The following is a 26,684-nucleotide window of genomic DNA, read 5'->3' as shown; positions in this document are numbered from 1 at the left end:
CTTAGAATTTGAAGTTTGACTCACTGTATGTATTGCTTTTTAAATTTATTTATTTTAATTCCGATGCACAACGCTTTTCTCCCAATCTTGGTAGGCTGGTTTCCCCAAAGTTGTGTGAAATCGCATTGGCTAAATAAAATCACGCATATGACATTTATATACTGTTGGAGATGTCAGCTGAGCGAAAATACTTGATGCATTGACTTTTTGGTTTAGTAATGCAGTAAAACGAGTAACCAATCACTGGGGCTGTTATTTCTTTTTCATTAATGAGTATGAGCAGCTAGTGATTTAGTATAATTAAATACATGCACTAACTTGTTTTTAAAAAGAATCTTACTCATGAGTAAACTAACCCTAACCCCACTCTCATCCATATGGTTTGGGTTATTTTCTGTTAATTTGGGTTGGGGTGGCAAAAGGAAATATAGTAATGGATCAACCAAGTGTTTGAGACACAATCCTAGAACTGTATTAAATGTCACCAAAAATAAATTATTTTGATTTGGCTTTCCAGTGTCCCATTTCTTTCTTTCTATCTTGTGTTTTGTACATACTCTATATACACACATCAACAGTTGGATGGGTTGTTACGTTTTATACAAATGAATCCGCAGTGAAGTAAGTATTTAAATGCCTTCTGAAATTAAAGGTGTCTTTAGCCCACTTATTCAACCCCTCTACAGTTTTGCGCTCTGCCCTGAACCTGACGGCTCCTGTCAAAGTATCAGGTTTGGGGTGGGGTGTGAGCCATTTCGTTAAATAAAGCTTAGTGCTGATTCTAATGGTCTCAATTTAAAATGTAATTGAGAAATTTCTCTTCTCAAACGGTGCCAAATTGCCATATATCTGCACATGTCTGCATGTGTTATGGGTTGCAAGGTGAACAATGCCTACAGTAATCCTGCAGAAAAGTCAAGTCAATCGATCGTTTGGTCTATGAGATGTCAGACAATTGTGAAAAATGACCATTACAATTTCCTAAAGCCCAAGGTGGTGATATCTAACGGCTTCTTCTGTCCAACCAATAGCCCAAAACCATAAGATATTGAGTTTATTATCACAAGATGGAAAGTAGCAAAGCCTGATATCTATGAGGCTGGAAATAATGTTTTGTATTTTTACTTAAACAATGGATTATGAAAATAGTTGCCAAACAAGTCTGACAAATGGATTAATTCAAGTAATAGTTTCAGCTCTAAATATCCAAACCCTCTGGCTCATTATGTTTCTAGAATAGTAGATACAGTAGATAATGGTCTGTATCTGAATGTTGTTCAAATAATGCTAAAAAAATTAATCATCTGACAGACAAGTAATCATTTAAGTAATTTATGAAAGAAAAAACATATTTTCCAGCGTTTGCCTCATTTGCTGTTCCATGTTATATTAATGTAAATATATCTTGAGTTTGGTCGGTTTTGCGCTTTTCTGACATTTTGTGTACACAGTTCCAGGCGAAATATAAAACTGTCTGTGACTAGAAAAACTGAAACACATAGTATAGTAGTATATACTACTATAGTAGTATGTCTGCGGCTTGTAGGCTTGTCTGTCCACGAGAGATTTGTGAAGCCACTTGTTCGACTGTAACGTTACCTTAACATGGTCATGAACTGGAGGCATTCACGGCACGTGGATGCCTCCAGCCATACGTGCCTATTTTGGGAAAGAAGTCGACTTGGTATAGACGTGCCTTGCATTCAGACATTGTTAAAGCCGGTAACGTTAGTTATAAACAATACCAAGTATAAGAAGTTATCACAGAGTAAAGCGACATCCGGTTTAAAAGGCTTGAGACAGAGGGCGTGGCTGCTGACGCTCTGTGTTTATGTCGAACAGAGCAGCAAACAGTCAATATACGGTAACCTGTCAGACCTCTAGACCGTGGACCAGAAACGGTACGTTATCTAATTAGCATCGATAATTGTACGATGGTTGGTGCGAACATGGTTTGAAAGTGCATTCACAAGTATTTGAAGTGAATGTCATTCGATGTTTTCGCCTACGACTGTCGATTGTTCTTAGCATTTCGATGCTAACCTTAGCTCGCTAGCTAGCTAGCTAACTTGGTGGTAGCTGCCGGGAATCTTTTTGTTTTTACTCTAAAACCAGCCCGTCAGCGTTAAGCGTCTCTTGTGATTTTGTACATTACCATTAATCTGTTGTTTTTTAAAAGCTGTCACATGGTTTGACCCTTTTGTTTTATTTTGTTGTGGACGTGGAGTATGTTCTTGTCAAGTGAGCTAACGTTAGCTGTCAGTGACATTCATTTGATTTCGTCTTACGAGTTACTTAGCTAGCTACATGGCTGATTGTGATATTCTGCTGGCAGTCAGCTCTCGGGCGACTTCAACATTAAGTAGTAGTAACAGCAGAATAACGTTATGCATCGGCTCTCAGAATAACAACAGTACAAGCATACACCATCTACATTAAATGATCGGAGCTACGATGTCCTGACAGTATTTGGTAACCCCAAAACGAATATAAAGGAACGGGAAAAATTTGTCAATTTATCAAATGTTATTTGTGTTCATTTTGGTAATAAAAATAAGCATTAGTGAGTGTCCTCATACATGATTGTATGACATTTTGATCTTAAGATCAACAAGTAAGTAACTCGAAATCACTTCTTGGTATTTTGACATATGTGAATTTAAAAAAGTGGTTGTCTAATAACAAACTCCAAAATAAAAGGAGATATCGCTAGACTCCCAATATTCAATGTAACTTGTCTAAGCAGACCTGATTATGTACTGCAAATTTAATTACACATGAATTGTAAAGAGGTTTCTACAGTATGTGCTTATTTTTCTGTCACAATATTAACAAAACAATGGGCAAAGTCACTAACTTTGCAACACTACATTTTGAATCTGCTGGTGAAATTGTGCAGAAATAAGTGCATTTCTATGTTAAGCATGTAATAAGGAAATAGTCGCACAACACACACTCCCTTCCACTACATAACGAAAGGGCTAATCACCCAAAACCTGAGGGACTTTTTAAATTAAGTATTGTTTTACTCTGAGTTTTTTTTAAGGTTCATGGATCTCCATTGTGTCTTACAGCTTTTAACCCCAACTTCTTGAAAAATGTGTTTCAAGCGTGCTTTGTAGCCTATTGTACGCAGTCCTCAGTAACATGAGCTCTACAAATATTGTGAAAGTACATCATGCAAAACATTCAAATTTTATAAATGCACGGCTGAATACGCACCATTGCAGCAATTCGCTCATTTCCCCACGACAACGTGGAGGATCTCATTCGAAAGGTAAGCCTGTGCATCTTCCAGTCCGACTTAAAAATATATATCTCTTTGTGTCATCAGTTATATCAACATAATTTATCTCCTGTATGCCCTAAGGGAGCTGATGTGAACCGGATGCATGGCACACTTAAGCCCCTGCACTGTGCCTGTATGGTCGCTGATGCCGACTGTGTGGAGCTGCTATTGGAGAAGGGCGCAGAGGTACGTCATAAATGACTCCTACACTCAACCACAAGTCTTTAGATTAATTTACTACTTTCCAGACAGCCCCTGTATGATATGAAAGTCAACCTGCAGAGAGTTGAACCTTGTTTGTGATAGATAATCCATCACATGGAACATCCATGCAGGTGTGAACGGGAGCAGTTTTTAAAACTCTTCCCTCTTGGTGTGTTCAAAAAAGCTTTGACTTCTGATACTGTAACTGTAACTGTAGGGCTCTGTTTTTGTGGCAGTGCAAGCAGCGCTACAACAGTTTGATATTTTCCTGACCTTTAAATTCTCTTTGCCCGTCTGTGTGTTATTTTGGTGTCCAGCTATCACACCCTCTGATCTATATTCCACTTCAGCCAGCCCTTTTGCACTTTGTACTGCTGCACATACTTAAACCAAAACGTGAAGTGCACAGTCCATGTGCCTAAGACGTATTAAGCGTTGTTAACTCCTTAGCATAACATTGCTCTTTACATTACATTTTCTTATTAGGTGAATGCTTTGGATGGGTACAACCGGACAGCACTGCACTATGCAGCTGAGAAGGATGAGAGCTGCGTGGAGCTGCTGTTGGAGTATGGGGCCCAGCCAAACGCCCTGGATGGCAACAAGGACACTCCACTTCACTGGGCCGCCTTCAAAGATAACCCAGAGTGTGTGAGGGCACTGCTGGAGAGTGGGGCCTGTCCCAATGCCAGGGACTACAACAATGACACGCCTTTGAGCTGGGCAGCAATGAAGGGCAACCTGGAGAGTGTCAAAGTGCTTTTAGACTATGGAGCCCAGGTCCATGTGACCAACCTGAAGGGACAGACCCCTATCTCCCGACTGGTTGCCCTCTTGGCCCGGGGCCTGGGTACTGAACAGGAAGAGGAGTGCCTAGAGCTGCTTTGCCGGGCAGCAGGGCGGTTTGAGATCCGACGGGCTGACGGCACCCTTCCCAGGGAGCTGAGTAAGGATCCCCAGCTGCTGGCAAAGCTGACCAACATGGTGGCTCAGGCTCCCACGCTTCGGTCTTTGGCACGCTGTGCTACCCGTCAGAGTCTTGGAGTCCAGTTCCTCCCCACTGCTGTGAAAGAGCTTCCTTTACCAGAGACTATCAAAGACTATTTACTGCTGAGAGACTGAGGTGATGAAACCATTGAAGAGCTCTCCGACCTCACTGGCTGGTTAATAGACTGCTAATCACACAGCATTTAATGGCAAGGACATGTCTCCGTTGAATTGTCTGGCAGTGGCCCTCATTTATCAAACCTTGCTGAATACAGATTTATGCCCCAGGAGAGATGTTCAACCCCCTCCAAGTCTTTTTATTTTTTGGTGGTTGGACAACATCTAAATGAGCCGTAAAGATTGGCAAATTTGATCAGTTTCAGTTGTAGGTAGAAGACTGCACCAGTCCAGGGTTTATATTGTTACATAAACCGCTAAAGAGTATGCACTTTTTGGTAACTCTGGTCTGGCCTGTTAAAAATGTCTTTTCTCAGCCCACCCTGCATGCAGTACAGAAAAGAAACTATAACATCAGGGTTGTTAGGCTTCATCATAGGAATTGACCTACATGAAGCTAGTTGTGTCCAATCACCCAGCTGTTCACAAAGAGCCAGTGCATCTTTGAAATTTTAAGTGGGCTTATTATTAATTTCTTGTATGCAACATTTACAAGTATTTAATATCAATACTTTTTAAAGATTAAATACAATTAAATATGGTTTTGTCACAGAACATGAGGAAGATCCTAAATATTGAGTTTAGTGGTAAAACTAGTGTATCCTCATTGTATGATTAGATTTAAATTGAATATAGGTTTATGAATGAGGGCTAATGTCTAATGATGCAGGTTGTTCTCTCAGAGGATATAGTTCCTGAAGTACTGCTCAGGAACAAATGTTATGTAGTGTTTGTATGATAGTTGGAGTGGCCATCTTTCTCTCAACGACATCCCAGTGAACTCACAATGCAATCATTTTTGCAATACCAAGAAAAACAAAAAACAAACGCATACACTTGAACCGAACAGAAAAGATTGTGCCAGATGGGAACTGTTTTGTTTTTTATGGAGAAGAAAGGAAATGTTGCAGAATATTATCATTGGTTTCACAAAATGTGCCAGGCACACTAATCTATGCCTCCATCTAGCCCTCTGAAAATGTTCCATGCTGATGAAAGTGATGTCAACATGCAGTTGCCAAGGATGAATACATTTTTTTTGTTTTTACAATGGTTCTTTTCAGTCTTAATTGCAAACGTTTGGGTTTTCAAAGGTGCTCGCTGGTCCAATGCTGTTGCAGCGTATGTTTAAAAATACTTTATTTAAAAGGAAATGTTTAAATGTTAGATCCATGAAATGGCATGATTGCAATTTTTTTTTCCTTGAAAAAATTAACTAAATAAGCTTGCAAAATGTATTTACATTTGTTATGGCATATGTCTGGAAATTGACTATTTCTGTGCTTGATTTTGTTTTTCTTGTTCTGCTGCTGTATAAAAAGTAACCCCTTAGATCACGTCTTGTGTACACCTGCAAAAGTGCTTTTTTCTTTGTCAATGAAAGTAAATGCCTTCATATTCCATTCATTTTCTTCTCTCCATTGTTCTTCACATAAAAAAGGTGAACTCATGAAGTTGTTTAAAATCAGATTAAGGTTTTATTTGCATAGGCCTTTTTCACAGCAGACATTTTGACTTCTCAGAGCAGGAATGGCACAGGCGTTACTGATAACATTATCAATGGCTCGGTTCTTTTCAAGTGTCGCAGTAAGTGACAGTGAGCTGGAATGCACGACAACAGGACCCTAAAATCAAACCTAAATGGAGTGCAGCCATCATTCATTTAACTATTTACACCTGTGCTTCTCCTGCACCTTTAATACACTGTAGTTAAGTCTCCCTGTTTTGATTACAAAACCACTTTTCAGTGCTCAATGCTTTCTGCAGCTCGTTACCTGTGACACAATGAAAGAAACCCATGCGGCTTTGTCACTGAAAATATACCCAAATTTAAAATCTTAAGTAATATGCAAGATTAATAACAGCTAAACTGTTAGATTTATTTTCACACTGTGAAAAATATATATACTTTGTAAAAATAGTGGTGGCTTTGGCAAAACATTAAAATGGTGAAGAAATAGGTGGTTACATTACATTGGTCTCTTTAAAGCAGGGATCTTCAACAGGGGGTCCTCAGAGTCAATACAGGGGGGCTGCCAAATTATTGTTAATTTTTGAAAGTTTTTTTTCAAAAATTAAAGTCTCAACATGAATCCAAAGCCTTATTAGCACATCCCCATTGCTTACTGGCCAATAGGTAAGGTAGTCACTAAGATAGCCATCCATAGATACAGTTTATCCAAGCATTCACTGTGCCACATGTATGTTTAACATTAAAACATGATTTATAAAATCATGCCAACAATTTTTATGTTAATAGCTTAGTCTGCTATGCAAAAAAGGTATGTATAAAGGCTTTAGGCTGCCCTACACGTTATGGTAGGCTCAGTTTAATATGCAACTTAATTTTATACAATATACTGTATGTAATTGGGGGTCCCTGCTCTATCTCTCTTTCAGTTAAGTGGTCATTGGCTTAAAAAACGTTGAAGACCCCTACTTTAAAATAAGGAAATTAACTTCAACACATTCAGTTCTCAAATCATCCACTGGAGGTCTCTCTAGCCTTGTCTCTGAATTCATCGTCTCCTTAAACAGCCCTGAATGGTGGCCCGGTTGGCCCAGTGGGTAGAGCAGGCGCACATACTGAGAGGCTTATGCCGCGAAGCAGATGTCCAGGGTTTGAGTTCGACCTGTGACGATTTCCTGCATGTCTTCCCCCTCTCTCTCCTCTTTCTCGCCCAGCTGTCCTATCGATTAAAGGCGGAAAAGCCCCCAAAAAGTATCTTAAAAAATAAATAACAGCCCTGAATAAGATGTTTAGTGTGATTTGTATATTGGAGAAAAATGGTGATGTTACGTAACAATACGTTGTGGATTACATCAGGTGCCTCGTCTTTAATACTTGCAATTTCAAACATACAACAAGAGCTGATTTAGCATAATCTCAAATTAAACCATTGCAGCATATTTTATTTCTATATATGTATAATATTTTGGCCTACACCATTCTGCCTTGTACTGCGACAGTCAGGACGTTCACTTCCAAGGAGAGAGAATAGGGTGAGAATATCAGGAAGGAAACCACAGCAAGAGGGGAAAAGACCCCCATTTTAAATGTTCATACAATTGTTTCAACTATATGTGGATTGTGACACATCATGCAACAGTAATTTAAACAGGGATGTTATTTAAAAAAAATAAACTTTAGAAAAATGCAGAAAAGTAACTTCATACTAACATTAGTCATCTTCCGTGGACAGTATCACTCCACATACCTGACACTGTGTTGGAACTACCCTTCATATGGATAAGGTAAAAACTCCCCCAATGACAACTCTTAAGAAAAAGTTAAATTTATGTATTAAATATTAAATATACAGTATCTTAATCACTCCACATTTTCTCATATGCACTCAACTGCTTTTTAGGGAGACACATTTCATCAGTCACAGGCTAAAATATCACCCACCCATCTAATTAATAGAGATAATGTTGCATTTGGTGATTATCTTGAACAATTTGCTATAATGAGGGGTAACAGTATTCTTTAATAATAAAGAAAGCCACAGTCTCAATCCTAAAAAAAAGTGTTACATTATTTAAATGTATAAAAGGGTATTCTATAGCAGAATACCCTTTTATACATCAACAAATGCCATGCTACATTCAATTAATGGAATATGGCATTTGTTGATTGATGTCATTGAAATGTTTGCATTGCCTCCAAAAAAAGTGATACAAAATTAATAAAATGGGCTTTCCATTTATTTGTTGTATGTATGTAATTTGTCTGCATGGTTTGTAAATGTTATGAATATTTTCAAAAGTATGTGTGTGTTCAGAGAGGCAGAACTGGCTATCTGGAGTCACACTAAAATCCGAACTGTTAAATTCCGTGACCTGATTAGTAATTAAACGTCATTATCATGTACTTTGATGGCTGCTATATGGTATACTATTTAGAAAGAGTTACAGGGTATTAAAGGACTAAAGAAACTCACTAAAATTGTGTCTAAAAACCTCTACTCTCGACATCTGGATTACAGTAGCTATATGGTCTAGCCATGGATCTGGAAGTGGCTACGAGAACTGAGGTGAATTCTCGCGATGACTTGACGTCGAAGGGGAGTGTCAAATTCCAAGAGAGAGGAGAGGAGAGGAGAGGGGAGCCAGAGAGCCAGGGGCGCAAGGGTGAGTTTGTAAACACTTTATTACCCTTTAAATTTACCATAGATATGTCGAATACACTAAACTATGACAAAGTAGCGATCGGCTCGCTAGTTTTCAGTGTTTGTTAATGTTAAAACTACACTTCTATTTAATTGCCAAAACTGTGTTGTGTGTGGCAGCCAACGTTACGTTTCATTCGGACCCACTGTCTTGCTTTGCACTCAAGTGTCAGTCCGCTAACCAACTAACTGCTAGCTTTTTACAGTGTTTGACTGTCCGTAATGCCTTTAAAATAAACCAGTTCACTTCGAATATAATTAAATTAGTGTTGATGTGTGTTTGTTGTCATCGTTGAAACTGGTAATAGCGCTGTTATTGCACATTTTGAATGTGCGTTCGGCCTGTTGTTAACGCTAGCCATACCAGCTAGCCATTAGTTTTTTGAGGATACAAAAAGTTGATTTCGGGTTTCTAACCAATCAGAATCAGCTAGCTGATGTTATTGACAGGGTCCAAAGCGTCGCATGCGTTAGATACGGTTGACTGACGTGCTTATAGCCAATTGCTGAAAAGAAAAGGCGGTCTTGTTACGGGAAAAGGCAGGGCTAAGTGTGCCCGTACGTCGCCAGACAGTAATGAAAGCAAAAAAAGACAAACTTTTCGTCAGTCGGCGTTGTCTGGAAGAAGGAACTAAAGTTCGCAGGATTTTGGGATTGTAGTTTGACGTTTACCTATTTTACATGCCTGAATCCCCACTAAAAGATTTGCCTGTCTGTTTTTTGGCGGTAAAAAATGCTGTAATGATAATCTGGGTCTGGGCAAGAAGAGCCTCTAAAGAAGTCAAAGTCTCAAGTAATAATGATATCCATAGTATTGCAATTTGAGCTGTTAAACGCCCCAGGATCCGCATCCCCATGCATGTCAACACCTTCATTTGGAATGTAGGTCATGTTTTTGGCAGAGTTGTACCTCATTCCATCACATAGAGTTACATCAGAGAAAACTGTAGCCTGTTTTATCTAACCAAACATCTTGACCCACTCTAGTTATGCAACATAAATGCTTTTTGCTGCAATTTAAACATTATCACATTACACACAAAATAAAAGTTTAGCATGTATGCTTCTATGTATACATACTGTACAGCATTTGACTGACTATGCTATAGAGCGTTAACCATAAAGGAGTTAGCAAAATTGTTGACAGCACCATAGGCTGTGCAGGCTCTACTTGAAACTCAACAACATCAAATGGTCTTTTTCTTTTGAATATGTTGTTATAGAGCCAAAATGCTGTGCTTACAATAGTTGCAGACCACGAATAACCTTGGCATAGTGTTTCTGATTTAATTTTAGAAAACTGCCCTGGGTCCATCCTGCATTGTCTGCTAGCTCGGCATGGATTTAGCTTTTAGGCCTTGTTAGTTATGCAGACATGGATATAGGATTTCATTTGTTCCATTTACCAAATCTCGGGTTCACTTTGCTTGCATAAATACACACACACACCCAGCTACAACCTAGAGATCTACGGTCTTTAAAGCTCATAGCCCACATTTACACCTGTGATCCAGTAAATATCTATGGTCCCGTAATTGATCAATCGCTGACTGGCTTTCGCTATTTCACTTTCTCCCTCTCCTTTTACTTTTTTCTTTTTGCGGGGTCTCCCCTACCCTCGGCAATTCAAGCCTCAGATTCCAGAGTCATGGCTGCAGCGCGAGCTATTAATACAGTTTGTTTAGTCAGTTTCCTAGCAGGCTGCATCAAACACTGGATGGCTGCTGCTGATTATAGCTGGGACTGGTTCCCCTACACCTGCTGAGTGGGAGAAATCCAAGTTAACGGTAGGACTTTGGCAGCAGCTCAATGAGAGGTACAGGAATTAGGGCACTTTGACTGCTTCCATGTCACCTTGGATGAAAGGAGGCGAAAATAGGTGGACTTGATATCCATGCCTGTAATAAATATCAGTGATGTGCATCAGGACTAATGTAACTAGCAGACTGATTTATTGTCTCACAGAGTTGAGGTCTGCATGAAGCAGAGCATTTGACTGTGTGCAGTAGAACCTTACACTGTCAACACATGAATTACTCTGAGTTTATTCTCAGTGAGACATATCGGTCAAACTAGTAAATTGACTGCATCATTTAGTTCTGTATTTATGTGAATCTAACAGAGAAGATAGAAAGATAGAGCTGCAGTTTTTAAAGATGTCCTTCAAGATAGATTGTCTTACCATGAAGTTGAGCAATAGATGCTGAAGAAAAGACCATAACACATCTGTTTAAATCAGGTTAAGGTATTGGTTTGGGCAGCTATGAAAACAAATGGTATTTCCCCCTGTCATCTGAAATCTATGGTGGACTTCCCACAAAACCAAGTCCCACTTTTCATGTTGGTGCCAGCCAGCCAAGTTAATGTCTAGCATGTCTTTAGTAAGATGTAAACTCGGAAATCTGTTCCCATTCCTTACGCCAGATGTGTACATTTCCCCACACAGTCCACACCCTCAGTATAACGAGCTAGATGGAGTATCTCGTTTGCAGACACATCTCTGCCCAAATAGACTCAGTGTATTGTAAGCACTTTGTGAGGGCCCTGGCACCAACCTGTTGCCTTTCTCCAGAGCATGGGAGGTCTGCAAGAAATCAGACTGCCCTGCTTTTTCGGCCCTTTGATCTGCACCGAGAGGGACAGTGCTTTTGCTTGCAAACACGATGCAGACCCCTTTCCTCCATAAAGACATGGAGCTGAGAGACACAACGGTTAGGCCTGTTACAGGCCCGGCATCATGGGAGAGCGTCGTATTCCAGCGCAAGGCTTCAGTAATCATGTGTTGGCTCAGGGGCAGCAGTCCTCAGCAGAGGGAGAAATGGAGGGAGGAAGGGGGAAAATATACTGACTTCAACACTGGGAAAACTTTCAGACATTTATGCCTCGCCAACATAATGAATAATCTGTCCCACTCAATAATGTTAGGCTACATGCTCAATCCATGTAGTACAACAGAGGTTAATGTGGTCAGTAACTCTCAGTTATATTACAATACTAAACATGTTTAACTTTCCGGTCTGTGGAATAGCTATAGTCAAAACAACACAGAATTACAGCGGCTGTCATATCATTAAAGTACAAGTTTAGCAGGGGGATCATCTTGAAGGTGTAGTATTAAATATGTTTGAACATCCACCCCTACACATTACCGTGTTATAGCGAAACCTTATTGAGTATTGCAGTAGTCAGTGGCTTTTGTTTATTGAAAGGTTTGTACTTGTATACATAGCAAGGGCCTTGATGCATGTTGGTAGTTGCTGTACTTTCAGTGGGACAGCGTTGTGTAATAGCTGCCAGGCGTCACGTTGGGCCAGTGAGAGTGCTGAAACATTAATGTCCCTTGGTCATCGCCATCAACTCCCCTCCAATTCCCTGATTTAAATTCAATAACCAAGTTATTTCTCTAAACTTCACAGTTTGTGTTCACATGGGGTGTTGTTGAGCTGTGCAGAACAGTACAGGGTGGTTTGGTTTGGTGGAGTTGGGTGTGTGTGTGTGTGTGTGTGTGTGTGTGTGTGTGTGTGTGTGTGTGTGTGTGTGTGTGTGTGTGTGTTGGGGGGGGGGGTGTTACTCTCCTCTGTGGAGACAGCTGATGGAAGCAGTGAGCCTCACACAGCTTTAGTTTTTGTCACTTCAGCTTCAGGCGCAACAGGAGGAGAAACCAAACATAAGCATGTGCATATTTAACTCTTGACAATAGCATTACTCAGGAAGAGAGGGATGTAGACAGTATTTAGTTTGTAGATCTGCGGAAAAGTGCATTCAAATGTCCAGCAATGCTGCTAACCTTATGTGCCTCTGTTTTTCAAGTGTTAACAGACATTTAATCTGTGTTAATAGCCCCCCAATAATATTACAGAATAAGGCTGGAAAATGAAGTTCATTTATGGAATTGCTGACATGATAAATATTTTATCTACTGAAAGTAACTCTCGTTGCAGTTTTTAATGAATAAATTGTGTGAATTCTAAATGAGAATAGCTACAACAACCAGTCACATCTCGGCAGAAATTCAACTGACCAGTTAGCTCAAAGTTCAGAAACTGAAACTGGACATTACTGTAATCAATCAGAAGTGAGCCAACATGAAAAGGGAATGTAGTCTAGGAGATGTATTTGGACATAATTGTTTTAGAGTTAAATGTGACAATGTATTGTGGTGTACATTTTAGATCATACTGCTCAGCCCTATTATAGCAGCAGTGTTAGCATGCACTATTACTTTAATTAATATTAAATATTTATTTTAATTCATTTTCATAGTAATTCATCTAGGCAACCAGCTAGCAAAGGTAGATGTGGGAGATCCATCAATATAATATTTATATAATGATGTTACTCATTGTATGTATTATTTGATGTTACGATATAATAACAATAGTTTAAAGGTTGTCTTTCCCTGGACTGAACATGAATGCTTCTACCTATTAATAATTCTTTTCTCAGAGACTGTCACCCACCACTAGTTTACATTATTGTATGAAAACATTTACAGTCATACTATGTATGTAAGTTGGATTTAACCAGGACAACAAGTACAAGTGAGGTACAGCGTCAGATGAGTGTTAATGTGCCAATTTCAAGATATTTGTGCTGTGGATTCACATGAGAGTTCGCTGGAAGTCAATGTAGATGAATGAAACGGAGATTTTGCGCAGAGAGAAACGGCTAAATCCGAGAGAGATTGAATGAGGGGCACAAGAGGGTACAAGGTTGGGAGGTGCTAGAGAGGTGAGGAGAGGGAGTGGTAATGGGAGAAGGAGGGATTGGAAGTGAGGGAAAATGAGACAGAAGGAGAGGGAGATGCCTTTGTGTTAACGTTAGCTGTCGTGCTCTCATGTAAGCAGCTCCTCATTTGCCAACCAGAAACCCCCCTGTGTGAAGGAAGTATCACCAGGGAAACTTCGTCTCGCTGCCTCTGTGCATGTTTTTCTCCTTGCCAGGGTTATTTTTAAATAGCATTCGGCTTCCTGCTCAGACTAAAGACTACAAGCCACAGCATCCCTGTTTTGTTGTTTTCAGGATTTGCCACTTCACAAATCAAGAAAAGCCGCAGCAATGTTCTCCTCTTCTCCTCTCACGCAGTTACATTGCAAGCTCTTTGCAAAAATGGGGGACGACCGACCTTTTGTGTGCAGTGCTCCTGGCTGTGGACAGGTAAGTCTTCTCAGTCCTCGCCCTGGGTTTCAGGTGTGTGCATGTGTGTGGTGGGGTATTTTTTTCCCTTGTATTAGTACTCTCCAGCAGTTGACTGTAACTACTTATGATCGAATGCATTTTACTTCTAAAAGAAAAGCAAGCAAAAGAGAAAATATATTTTACTTGAAAAGACACTTGATTTCAAACTGTATATACAATGAGAAAACTTGAAAACCCCGAAAAGACTTCTGGTCTACCATCACACTTTGTTCTCATTGCCAGAATAAGCTAACTGGTTGTGATTTATGCAACACGCTTAATAAACATCACACAGATAGCATTCTAGCTAACATGCTGTCTTGTGAGACAATGCTGTCTCCTTCAGCAATGACTCACTGGAAGCTCCAGTGAGTAATCAGCACAGTTATTGTTTCAACCTGTCACTGTTGACTTCTAGCGCCTTCAGACACAGGTTTGAGCCACGGCAGTGACTCAGCTGAGTGCCAATAGTGCTCTCACGTGCCAGTAACGCGGTGCAGTGTCGGGGCTTGGCCTGATATCACAGCAAATGAAAATTAGTGTGTTCTAGGACTCATGGTTATTCCACACAGGAAACATCATGTCTGATGTTGTGCTGAATTAGCTGTCTGATCCTGTGTTCATTTGGGTGTGATATCCTAAGAGCTAGTGATGAATTATCTCTCCTAGGGTCTGGAGGAAGAAACATTTGAGATTCACAAGCCGTCTTCCATTATCTGATCAGAAGTGTTCTGTTGTACATGGGATTTGCGGTTTGAACAACAGGCCTGTAAGGCAGTTAAACATGCGTGCGTTGGATAAATAAATGATGATTTGTTTGGTTATTCTCATCTCAGAACATTATGGACACCTAGGGACCCCTTCCCTGAACATTTAAACTTTCCTTTGACATGTTTCTGGGATGTAAATACTCTGCATATTTAATTCGTAGATATCATTATTAATTTAGTTGGCAGTTAAAACAACAGAATCACATTGAAGCTTTTCAAGGCAAAGTGACGTTGACAGTGCGGGTCTATAGCTGTGGCATCAATTTCATGGTGAACATGTTGGCAAACCGTTGCCTTTTTACACAGAGCAACATTATCATTCATTTGGAGTCCTGTTTCTGGACATGTGACAAATGTAAATCTAATATTCACTCTCACAATATTCTCTGTTTTGGTCTTTTAATTATTTTTGGGGGATTTTTCAGCCTTTATTTTTACAGGACAGCTGAAGACATGAAAGGGGAGAGAGGGGGGGAATGACATGCAGCAAAGGGCCGCAGGTCGGAGTCGAACCCGGGCCCGCTGTGTCGAGGAGTAAACCTCTATATATTGGCGCACGCTCTACCAACTGAGCTATCCGGGTGCCCGTCTGTTTTGGTCTTTGTCAAATCCTGAGGGAAATATCTGGCTCTGTAGCTGCTAAATGCTCCACTATGTTCAAAGTCATTGCAAACTTTGTGTGTCTGCAGTTTGGCGCTGGCCAGGTGGCGCACAGTGGATTTTGTGCTGAATAAAAGCTGCATACTGCAGCTGGAATCAGGGTTGACGAGAGCAGTGGGACTGAACCAACGAGTGACCCATTTCAAATTACACCCATTCATTTTTTGATCCATGGGTAATGTAAAAATATTGATTAGTCCAGCTTTAAATATTGTCTAGACACAAGCAGCCAAACAAGAAATGGATTTTTATTTTATTTATTTATTTTTATACTTTCTATTGCTCCCCAATGGGGACATTACAATGTCCACTCTGTTTGTTACACACACACATGCTATATGATCAAAAACAATTGAACATGTGTTTGATTGAAAACTTTTGGTTTCAAAACATATCAAGGTTGATTGAACCTTGATTTTATAACTTACATATTATACCAGTTTAAGTATCATTACATACAAATTGTTATGAAGCTTAGAAATGCGCTGCATTTATTTTTATCATCTTTGATAATATTTATTTGTGTACATTTAGACACACAGAACATCCTTAATGTTACAAGCGCCTTATGTCCAAATGCCGTTTTACTTCTGCCCTTTACAAGCAACAGTTGTCTACCAGGAAAGTCTGAATCATACCCATAATAGAACGAGGATGATTGACTCCTGGCTTTGCTCGGGGTTTTCCTTTTACCAAGTTAACAACAACAACAACAACAACACCCCATTATATGATGCCCAGTATATACTGTGTGTGTGTGTGTGTGTGTGGGGGGGGGGTTATCCTAGCTGCCAGTATCTCATAGAGGAAGATTAGTTGGAGATAGTTTCCTCTGCAAGTTCCAGCCGCCTTGTTCAGAGGAAAGAGACAAATGAGACATGTAGTTGTATTGGTGATGCTGCCTGGTAGGGCTAAAATAAGCCCCCTGACACTTGACTGTGTTTCCACTTCACTCTCTCACGTCTGAACTCGTAACTGCAACACAGTCCCCAAAATAGGCTGCTGCGAATGGTGAATTGGCTGGTACCAAAGCCAAGATTATTCTTCCTACGTCTCTGACTGATTCACCTCGCCACTTTTCCAAAGAAGAAGTTGGTCAGCTGTTGGTGCTCTCTACTAAAGCTCTGCTTTGCCAGTGCCAGATCTCCTGTAGCTTCCACTCTAGATACCTGATAGGAAATAACAGAGCAAAGGCTAATATAGAGCTTTACTGATACTCACTTTGCAGAATCCACATGTTTTATACACTGACTAGCTTGACAACAACGGGTTCTCTTGTGTAAACCAGTTGCATTTGCATCTTCTGCTGTGATGTGTTAGCTCATTTGCTTTTGGCCATGCCACAGTATTCATACTTCATCAATTTGACATTTTTTAACCATTGCTCTTGCAATTCATTCATTCATGCATTCATTCCCTGTTGTTAAAGTCATTTCAGGTCTCATCCATACAAGCCCTTTTCTAGATAACTCTAGTTTGTGTAAAGATATTTGAGCCCATGTCATGTGGCTATAATGGGCCCATTTAGGGCTTTTAGACATAAGGAATTGTACACCACAGATACAGTGCTCTTTATGGTTTGTCACATCATGTATACAGTATAGGCTGCATGTGTTTGGCTACATCTCCAAGAGATCATCTGTATGTGATTAATGCAATATGATATCTGAATTAATAGGCTATTTCCTCAAGTCACCAGAATAAGTTGACAATTACCGGTAGGCTGCTTTATATGATGTACTTATCTTTCCTCTTTCTTCTTGTTCATTTGTTCCAGAGATTTACCAATGAGGACCACTTGGCTGTACACAAACACAAGCATGAGATGACACTGAAATTTGGACCAGCCAGGACAGACTCTGTCATCATTGCAGGTAGTGTACTGTTTGCCTTGGAGACAAACGCAAAGCGTACCTCTTCCTCTTTACACTCAGCTGAAGACTGTTTTTGCATACCTCAGCGTCAGCGTGTTCTAACACTACAATCTCAAGAAAAGCAGCTCCAAAGACACATTTATGACATGGGTTTCTATAGTCAATGCTGTGTGAACTACGTGTGAAAATGTTGCTTTGAATAGTTGTCTCTGTTCATTCCCTTTACCAGACCAGACACCTACTCCCACCCGCTTCCTAAAGAACTGCGAGGAGGTTGGTCTGTTCAATGAGCTGGCCACCTCCTTCGAACAAGACGATGATGACAAGAGAGCAAAAAACTCTGTAAGAAATGCTTGGGGATGATGATTTTGACAATGTTTTCATCATTGTGCATGCATGTGTTTATGCCTTTTTATGTATTTTTTATTATTTACAGAAACTAACGGAATTTCCTACAAGACTCCCACACAATGAAAGATTATGTTTTTACCTTCTTTTTAATGTAGTCAAAAATGATTGCTTGCAGAAATTCCTGCTTTGTGCACTTTGTCTGTGTAATCATCATAATTGAAACTAATGCAACAGCTTGTTACGATGATTTCATTAAAATTGGTCAGTGTGTGTTTAGTGCGCCTAAAATAGTGTTAACTAATGCTGTGGTTGTTTGGTTTGTGTGATAAATACCAGCTTCCCTTTTTAATGTACTGTAGTCTAGTAGTATCTTTGATAAGTCATGTGAACTTACACTCTTTGTCTCTCTTTCACTGTCTCTGTCCTTCTCAGCTCCCCGCTCCTAACTCTGTGGCTGTGGACATGAGCGTGCAGGCATCATCAGACGTGAAGGTGAAAGAAGAGGCACCTGTAGAGGTCGACTCCTCGCCACCAAGCAGCCCTGAATCTTTCTCTGAAGATTCAGAAAACAGCATCGAGCCTCTGGTTAAAGGGAAGGTAGGACAGAATGGGAGGAGCGGGGTTTGCGTGAGTGTATAGAGAGGGGGGTGGATCCTTAAATGATGTACTTACCTCATCGCTATTCTCCCAGGACACACCACCCAGGAGTTCAGCCCCCACCCCGACTATTGTGCGTCCAGGTTCCCTCCCACTACACTTGGGCTTTGATGCCCTTCAGCCCACCATGCCGTCACCCACCTCTGTCATCACACAGACACCACCTTCCAATCGTACTCTGTGGTGAGTAATGTTCAACATCCTGTTAATGAGCTCTGATGACCGCTTTGACCCTGATTTGCCTTAAGTAGCTTTTAAGCTTTTTTTTTTTAAAAACACATTTTCCACATACAGTCCACATTTCCCAGATTCTAGATGTGCTGGTTCCAACACTATGTTGAACCTACTGTATATGATGCTTATGAGTAAACCTTTCAAACTCAAGATGCCATTATGTTTTTTTTTTTTTGTGGCTGCACAAGTTTAAATATGTTAGTTGTTTTGTGCAACGTTAATACATTTCCCTGTCATTAACCTGACATATGTTGTATCTTTTTGAAATTTGATATACATCTCTGGGTTTGAGCAGTCTTTTTATGCACAGCTTGGATGAGTAATGATGGATGTAAGTTTGGATTATTTGGTGGGGTTGAAGTGGAATTTTTTTTCCTTGATGGTAATAGTTGTTATGTTTACAGAAACGTTGTTGTATAAAATTGTAATTTATACAAAATGACTTAACTTCCTGTCTGTCTAGTTCGCCAACCAGCCACTACCCCATGATGATGCTTCCCTCTGGTCAGGCAGTGCCTGTGCTCCCTGGTCCAGTACATATGCCCTCTGTCATCAATGTAAGCCAGACCAGCAGTCTTAACATGTTGTATTTCATTTTTATAGCTAAGAGAAGTTAGTTGAAGTTGTTAATACATGTATATTTGTGCATCTTATCTGGTCTCCAGCTGGCCCGACCCATGTGCATGGTACCCAACATTCCTGGGATCCCCGGGCCTCCTCTGGGAGGCAGCAGCAGCGGCTCTAACTCCCCCTCTGGCTACAGCATCCACTCAGAGGCCAAGATGGTCAGCACTAGATTAGCTCTCTATTTTTATCTCTTTATCTGTTCTTTTTGTCTCCATCTTCACCCTCCAGCCTTCCTCTGCACTGGCTTAGTTTGTTCATCATATGACTTTTTACTGCAGCTACTTGTTTATTTAACCCTTACAACACAATTGTTCCTGATTCTATGATACTGCAAAGTACACACAGAGCTCTACGTAAGGATTCCACGTTCCAACTGTATTTCAGATGAGACTGAGTTAGTGTGGTCATTGTTTACAGTATTACAACATGCACAAAGTATTCACTTAGAGTAGTTTTGTTGGTGTGCAGAATGTTTTGTGGGCACAGTCAGACACATGGACATGGGCTCACTCAGTCACTACTCCCTATATAGGCAAGGCAAGGTCATTTTATTTGTATAGCACAGTTCAGCAGCAATGCAATTCAAAGTGCTTTACACAAGACATAAAGACACAGTCAAAAATTCATACAAATTGGTAACCGATAAAAAACTAATAATATGGAAGAAAAAAAAAAATAAGAATTAAGAAAAGGCAGTGTTAAAAAGAAAGGTCTTCAGCCTTGATTTAAAAGAGCTGAGATTAGGTGCCAACCTACAGTTTAGCGGTAGTTTGTTCCAGATGTATGGACCATAGAAGCTGAACGCAGCTTCCCCCTTTTTTGTTCCGACTCTGGGGATGGCAAGCAGACCTGTCCCTGGTAATCCAAGGTAAATTGGTCCTAAACCGTTTAGTGACTTATAAACTAACATGAGCATTTTGAAATCTATTCTTTGGTGCACAGGAAGCCAGTGTAAGGACTTCAGAACTGGAGTGATGTGATCTATTTTCTTGGTGTTGGTTAAGGACTCGTGCAGCAGTGTTCTGAATCAGCTGCAGCTGTTTAATAGACTTTTTAGTTATACCTGTAAAGACACCGTTGCAGTAGTCAAGTCTAATGAAGATAAAAGCATGGATAAGTTTTTCCAAATCCTGTTGGCACATAAGTCCTTATAATAATCAGTTTACTCTAGTAAGCAGTAAATTGAGATTTTGTACACCTACTTATCACTGACAAGTGTCACATAAAAGTAAGTTTTGCATCTGTAAAATGTGGCGCATTGCATCGTGGGATTGTTTACAGAAAGTAGTATACATGCCATTGATGCTACTTTTTTGTGGAAAATTTTGGAGGGCACTATTCAATTCAAACAACTTATCCCAAACTTATAATTATTATATTTAAGTGCATACATTTGCTAGGGGGTGTGCAAAAAAATTGATTAACATTCAAATCGCGATTCAAGGTCTACCGATTCAAAATCGATTCATAGAATTTCAAAAATCAATTAATTATTATTTTTTTAATTGTATCTCTACTGCAATCACATTGGAAAAGTAACTACATTTACCTACTATGAATATTTTTTTTTTTTAATCAACAATCGTTTTTGAATCAAATCTTGATCTTTTTTTTTTTTAATCAACAATCGTTTTTGAATCAAATCTTGAGCCTGAAAATCTAATCGTGACATTTTCTGAATCGTGCATCCCCTAACATTTACACACTCAGACCCTCAAATAAAATAATGGACAGTAAATATAGTGCACTATGCAGTATGCAGGGAGTGATTTCGGACAGCCATGTGTTACTACCAAATAATTATTGTCAAAATGCTGCCTTGACCAGTTGGATGCCTTCACTGCCACAAGTACAAAAGGGTTGAAAACAGGATTACACATGAATTTCTGCTAAAAACAGGCTGGAACTGTGTGACACTTTCAGGTCAACATGGGCTCAGATGTCTGCAGAATTAGAGTACTTTTTAACTTTCTTGAGGAAAAGAGCGCTACAACCTGCTGCTTATTTAAATATGTTATAAAAAACATCAGAGATCTAGCGTAACACAGATGTATTGCATGTAAAATGTGTAACTGAGCAGCAGCACAAAAATGTGTCACTAGAGATAAATCAGCTTTCATCCCAAAGTGTATCTGGTGCACAGGTGTGATCAAGAACTTACTTTAGGCTGTATTGAAGATTAGTAACTAAGCTTTAGGCCAAGTTATTTTTCCTGATATTGTAAATGAGTTGATGGGTTAACATGGAGTCAACTTAGTACAGTCTATGTAGATTGGGATTGCTATGATTGTGCGGTGTATGCAAATGATGACATAAAATACAAAAAAGTAGTGCTATTGAATCTGACCTGCTGTGTTTCTTCTTTCTTTGCCTTTTCTTTGCCAGTGATAAAGCCTTTTTCTTTTATACTTACATACTATACCCTTTATACTGTTGGTTTGGGCTTTGTATTCCAATTCCTGTGCTTGTTATTGATGTTGGCCATATCATTGTTCCCCTGTAGCGTCTGAAGGCTGCGCTGTCCCAGCAGAGCCCGTCAGGATACAGCATGGGGGTCATGTCCATGGGCGGCAGCCCCATGATACCTCAGAGGGCAGAGCAGAGCCAGCTGCTTGTCCAACATCCAGATGCTCCATCACCTGCACAACCTCAGGTACACTGTGTTGTCTATAGTCAAGGATCTGACTGTAACATGATTTTCAGGTCCAATATAAATGTCAAAATCTAATAAATGTCCAAAAGTAACTGAGATAAACCTTGCATGATGTATAGCTTATCACTAGAAACTTGGGCTGTACGTCTTGTGGTGAGATGACTATAATGTGCTCTGACTAAAATAATGAAGCTATGACTCAAACTTCCCTTTTTTTCTTGTATTTCTTCCACCCGGCCTCCCCTGTCTCTCTGTTTCCTTCTTACCCTTTACCCTGTTCCCCCTCTAGGTATCTCCAGCACAGCCTACAGGTGGGCGTCGGCGGCGGACAGCAGAAGATGACCCAGATGAGCGAAGGCAGCGCTTCCTTGAGAGGAATCGGGCCGCTGCATCGCGCTGCAGACAGAAACGCAAACTGTGGGTCAGCTCCCTAGAGAAGAAGGCTGAGGAGCTCTGCAACCTGAACGTCTCACTGTCTGTGAGTGGGCCTGGAGTGGGTGGATGGGGGAGGGATGAAGTGATGAAATGTGGTTTGTGGGAGGCCTGTGTTAGTGCATGCATGGTCACACTCACTGTGCACAGGGCAGGCTTTCAACACGTCGTGGTAGTTTGTGAGGTGTTTTCCATCAGTTTATAAGGTCATTTTTCAAATGGTTAAAGTTAGAGGACTTGAAACCGTGGGACTCATTACAACTTGTTTCATATCTTTATTGTGTTATTTTGTGGTTTTAGGTTGGTTTTTTACACTGCATGACCACTTCTCCACTGCCAGCTGTACTGTAGTGGAAATCAGACTGCTTACCCCTTAACAGCATTTCTTAGCTGAAAAATGTGCAAAGTTTCTCTGTTTTGAATAATATGACCCAGTGTTAGTGATAATTTTCCGTTTTTTATTTTTATTTTTTTTTGGGGTGAACTGTATGTCCAACTATATGTGAATTCTGAAAAGTGTAAGTCCTTATTTTTTTGATTCCTCAGAATGAAGTGTCTCTGTTGCGGAACGAGGTGGCTCATTTAAAGCAGCTGCTGCTGGCCCACAAGGACTGTCCTGTGACCACCCTACAGAAGAAGACTGCCTATTTAGGTGAACCTTTTTAAAATGATGCCATGCTACTCACCTAGTATCGTCAACTTATCCGGGACATAATTCTTAAATGGTGCAACTGCTAAACAACAAAGATAATGTGTGTAGCTTTTCAGTAAAGCTGGTAGGGATTGTCTTAAAGCTTAAAAGTGAAATGCTTTTGCCAGTTTAAGTATACATCTGTAATTGTGTCCTTTTTTTCTTCTGTGTAGCTGCAGAAGAGAGCATGAAAGACACCTCACAGCCTTCAGGTTCCCCTGCCCCAGTGATCCAGCACAGCTCTTTGGCGCACAGCCCCTCTGCAGGGCACAACGGCCTGAGCTCAAGGGCAGCAGCTGAGGCCATGGCTATGTCTGTGCTGGCAGGAATGGGCCAGCATCAGAGGGCTGAGAGTGGATCCTCTCACATTATCATGGCTGCACAGTCTCAATCTGCTGCCAGATGATGAGCGATGCCACCCCGGCCCAGACTTGGCTCACATTCGACACCCAGGGGTAAAAAGGAGCAGCGGACCTCCCCTCCCAACTTTCCTCAATCTAGAAGTGCAAATTTCCCATCTTCCCCCCTCACTGTGCTCCTCTGCTCTCTCTGACCCTCCTGTGGAGCCATCATGCTGTGGCCTGGAGCTCAGCAGCAGCCTTCTGGGAATGGACTGAGACTTTTGAGAGAGCTTCCTGTTCACTTTGCCATAGACTACAGGGGCTGGACTCCAACCTCCCATCATCGTTCCCCCTCTGTGCTTCCCTACTCATCTCTCCACCCACCCTCAGTCAAAATGACTCTTCATTGGACTGTAGGACTGCATCACTCTGAGTGTACTGCCGTAATAAACAGTTTGCACAAACGTGCGCATAAACATTCTCGATCAAATCACATACCAAACAATACACAGGGCTTTACACTGTTTTCAGCAGGGAATAGTGCCTTGTGCTCCACAACTTTTTAGCCATGTACACACCCACTCATGCCGTCACAGCATACGTCCCTATACATCCTTAGCTCCAAAGATGCAGTAGTTGTCTAGACGTCAGTGACTCAGATCTCAAATACTCACTCAAACCTTTTGTAAATGGTTCAACCTCAAGGCGATCTCATCATGGACCCAAAAACCTTACCTCAATTACTCCCATTTATGATAAAATTAATAAACTGTGTGTGTGATAAACTCTGTGCGTATATATTTATATACATCAGAACATAGCAGTTTGCCTACTCCTGATCTGATACGTTAATAGCTGGATTGTTAGCATGTGACTTTTTCTATTAGGGTGTTATGTTCTTGATACAGCTATGTGCAGCTATACTTTTAAAAATGAATTGGCACATCCTCCCAGATTAGTCCACAGAACCAAAATACGTTGGATCGACAGTGTATTACCTTAAAAGTAGTTTGTTCGAGCAATTTTGTTTTGACCTGAAGGGAATTCAGCCTCTCCCCTCCTCCTCCTCACTTTCCTTTAAACAGTTTTGCTGTTTGTTGGTTTGTAATTGGATGCTTTTTCTATTTTATATGAAACTATTCTAGTGACTGTGTTTCTCTGTGTGGGCCCTGGACTCACTGTAACTGCTATTTCACACTTCTCAGGATGGTTGCACATCCTTGCTGCTCGTTGGAAGTGCGATGAACCCCTTGGTCTCTCTGCTCTTTACCAAACCTAAACTAAGCCATAATGACCACAAATCAGATATCTGAATCTCCAAAGACCACCTTGTACTTGTTCTGGGGGCAGTTCTGTTATGTTGTGACTCAGAGGTCACAGTGACACAATCTATAGTATATCACTGCTTGTTACTTGCACTTACACTCAGTCTCACACACAGTGTCTGATCATTTTTGCCTTAAGATCACATTGGTGCCTCCGATATCCCCCAAAAAACACAGTTTTGCTCATTTGAAAAACAATGGAGCCTTAGAATAATATATTTGACATGATTTGTTTATTTCATCAAATGAAAAACAACCAATGAGGAACAAACTATTTACTTGTTGAAGATTCTTCAAAGCCTTTAAAATGAAATGGTTGATTTAACCATTGGTCTCTTCTCAGTGACATACAATGATCCAATACTTGTCTGTCATCTGGTGGAGAGACACAGCAAAGACATCTTTACTGGTAAATAATAATAATAATAATACATTTGAGGGTGGAAAAAGTTTCTGAATGGCTCCAGTTCTTTAGAAATCCTACCAAGATATTACCAAGATAGATATTACCAAGACTATTTTACCAATTTTATGTATTTTTACATAACAACACCTAAACAAGCGGTTTGCTTTTCTTGTTTTCTTCCTGTATATGTTTCTCCCTTCACTTGCCTGATATGATCATATATTTGCAAGATGTTCTATTTCAAAAATAAGATATCTGTCCATTACCACAAGGACATGTTTTATGCACTAAAATAATGCAAGTTTATTGTTGCTTTGTATTTCTGTTCATTTAAAGTTTTGCAGTTCTCTTGTCCTCTGGTCTTTTTCAGAGATATCGGATCCTTTAAAAACAAATAATCATATTTTCTCCTATCTGTACTGTATACCTAAATGGGAATTTGCTCAGCAACTTTAAAACCTTTCACCTTTGACTGAACCTCTTGTCCTTCAGTTCCAATGGCGACCCCGGCATTTTGTTGTACTTTGGAGCTGGCGCTATATTTGGCAGTCCCTTATAGACGATTGTTCATATGAAACGAAAAGTCAAACTATATTTAGCTTTCATGTATTTCATGTCATTGGCACCTTTTTGTCATTTGTTTTCTGTTGTTGTGTGCTATTTTCAGCACTAAACAACCTTTGTCATATCACTTTTTGATTGTACTGATGAATATAGAAACTAATTTCTTTAACACACAGATTTATTTTTAGCTTTGGTTTCTTTACAGAAAAATGTCATGAGTCCTTTTTCAAAAAGTGAATTTATCCCCTTTGTTACGGTATATCTTTAAAGATGAATTTGGTCATGTCTTTTCACTGTCCTATTAACTTATTTTTTTAATTGGTCAACTAACAATTGTCATTACAGTCTTTGGCATATTATTATTACCTAGAATTGTGAGCGATTTAATGAAAAATGCAACAATGAAAGTTGCACATAGTATATTAATACTAACTCACAGTGGCTCACACTCCCAATGTTGGACTGATGATTTCAAAAATTGTCTTTGTATTGTACATATCTGTACTATATGAATATATTTACTTTTCCATGCATGTCGAAGTGGAATACTATGAACACTTACAGTGCTGCAGTTTTAATTAAAGTAACTACATCTTAATGAACATTTATAAAGTTTGGTTTGTTTGTTGTCAGTTTAGATTCACGATGACAAAAAGTTGTTTTATGTAAATTTGCTGTAATCTTACATAACTGGAGTTAGTCAGTTTTTGGTAAAATGTGGTATGAAAGGCAGTGTATTTGAATATGAGAGAATATACTGTATGTAAGGACATTGTACTGCCTGCTTTGTTCATAGCTGTCTGTACCCAGTGTTCCCTCCCCCTTCAGTCATTGACTGACATGATTGTGTTGTTACTAATGACTGTGTAGAGAAGAGCAAAAATAACTCATTATAAGTACTCTGGTTTCTGTACTTGAATATTTGTTTCATGTACTTTTAAAGTACATTCTATAATTCTTCAACTTTCTTTGAAGCACGGCCGTAGCTACTATTGAGGACTCTGAGGTCGTGTCCTCCATATTTTTCTGGAGGCTTTGGGGCATGTAGCAGCCTGAGGTTATATTCTGCAATTAAAAATTTAAACATCGTGA

At 40.0% G+C, this 26,684-nt stretch overlaps 2 protein-coding genes across 4 annotated transcripts; both read left to right on the top strand.

The window, feature by feature from the left end:
• The first annotated feature begins 3,203 nt into the window (after positions 1–3,203).
• asb8 (ankyrin repeat and SOCS box containing 8) lies at positions 3,204–6,064 on the top strand. The gene is made up of 3 exons (XM_039800173.1): positions 3,204–3,277; positions 3,371–3,475; positions 3,980–6,064. Exons 2-3 carry the CDS (start codon positions 3,389–3,391, stop codon positions 4,613–4,615), a joined length of 723 nt encoding a protein of 240 aa, XP_039656107.1. The 5' UTR covers positions 3,204–3,277; positions 3,371–3,388; the 3' UTR covers positions 4,616–6,064.
• Positions 6,065–8,701: 2,637 nt separating this feature from the next.
• Positions 8,702–26,684, top strand: atf7a (activating transcription factor 7a). 3 transcript variants are annotated; one of them, XM_039800171.1, is made up of 12 exons: positions 8,702–8,791; positions 13,915–13,986; positions 17,215–17,311; positions 17,541–17,653; positions 18,095–18,259; positions 18,354–18,502; positions 19,017–19,110; positions 19,219–19,338; positions 21,684–21,833; positions 22,123–22,311; positions 22,812–22,917; positions 23,130–26,684. In XM_039800171.1, the coding sequence occupies exons 2-12, from the start codon at positions 13,939–13,941 to the stop codon at positions 23,360–23,362; spliced, it is 1,464 nt and encodes a 487-aa protein (XP_039656105.1). In that variant the 5' UTR covers positions 8,702–8,791; positions 13,915–13,938; the 3' UTR covers positions 23,363–26,684. The 3 variants fall into 3 exon arrangements, with proteins under 3 accessions (XP_039656105.1, XP_039656104.1, XP_039656106.1); XM_039800170.1 differs by having other exon boundaries at positions 8,740–8,791; positions 13,852–13,986; XM_039800172.1 differs by lacking the exon at positions 13,915–13,986 and having other exon boundaries at positions 8,748–8,791.

Source organism: Perca fluviatilis, chromosome 5 (genome assembly GCF_010015445.1).
Source record: "Perca fluviatilis chromosome 5, GENO_Pfluv_1.0, whole genome shotgun sequence".
In the NCBI taxonomy this organism is placed as follows: domain Eukaryota; kingdom Metazoa; phylum Chordata; class Actinopteri; order Perciformes; family Percidae; genus Perca; species Perca fluviatilis.
Note: the sequence above shows the minus strand (reverse complement) of the source record. Positions and strands in the feature narration are given on the sequence as shown.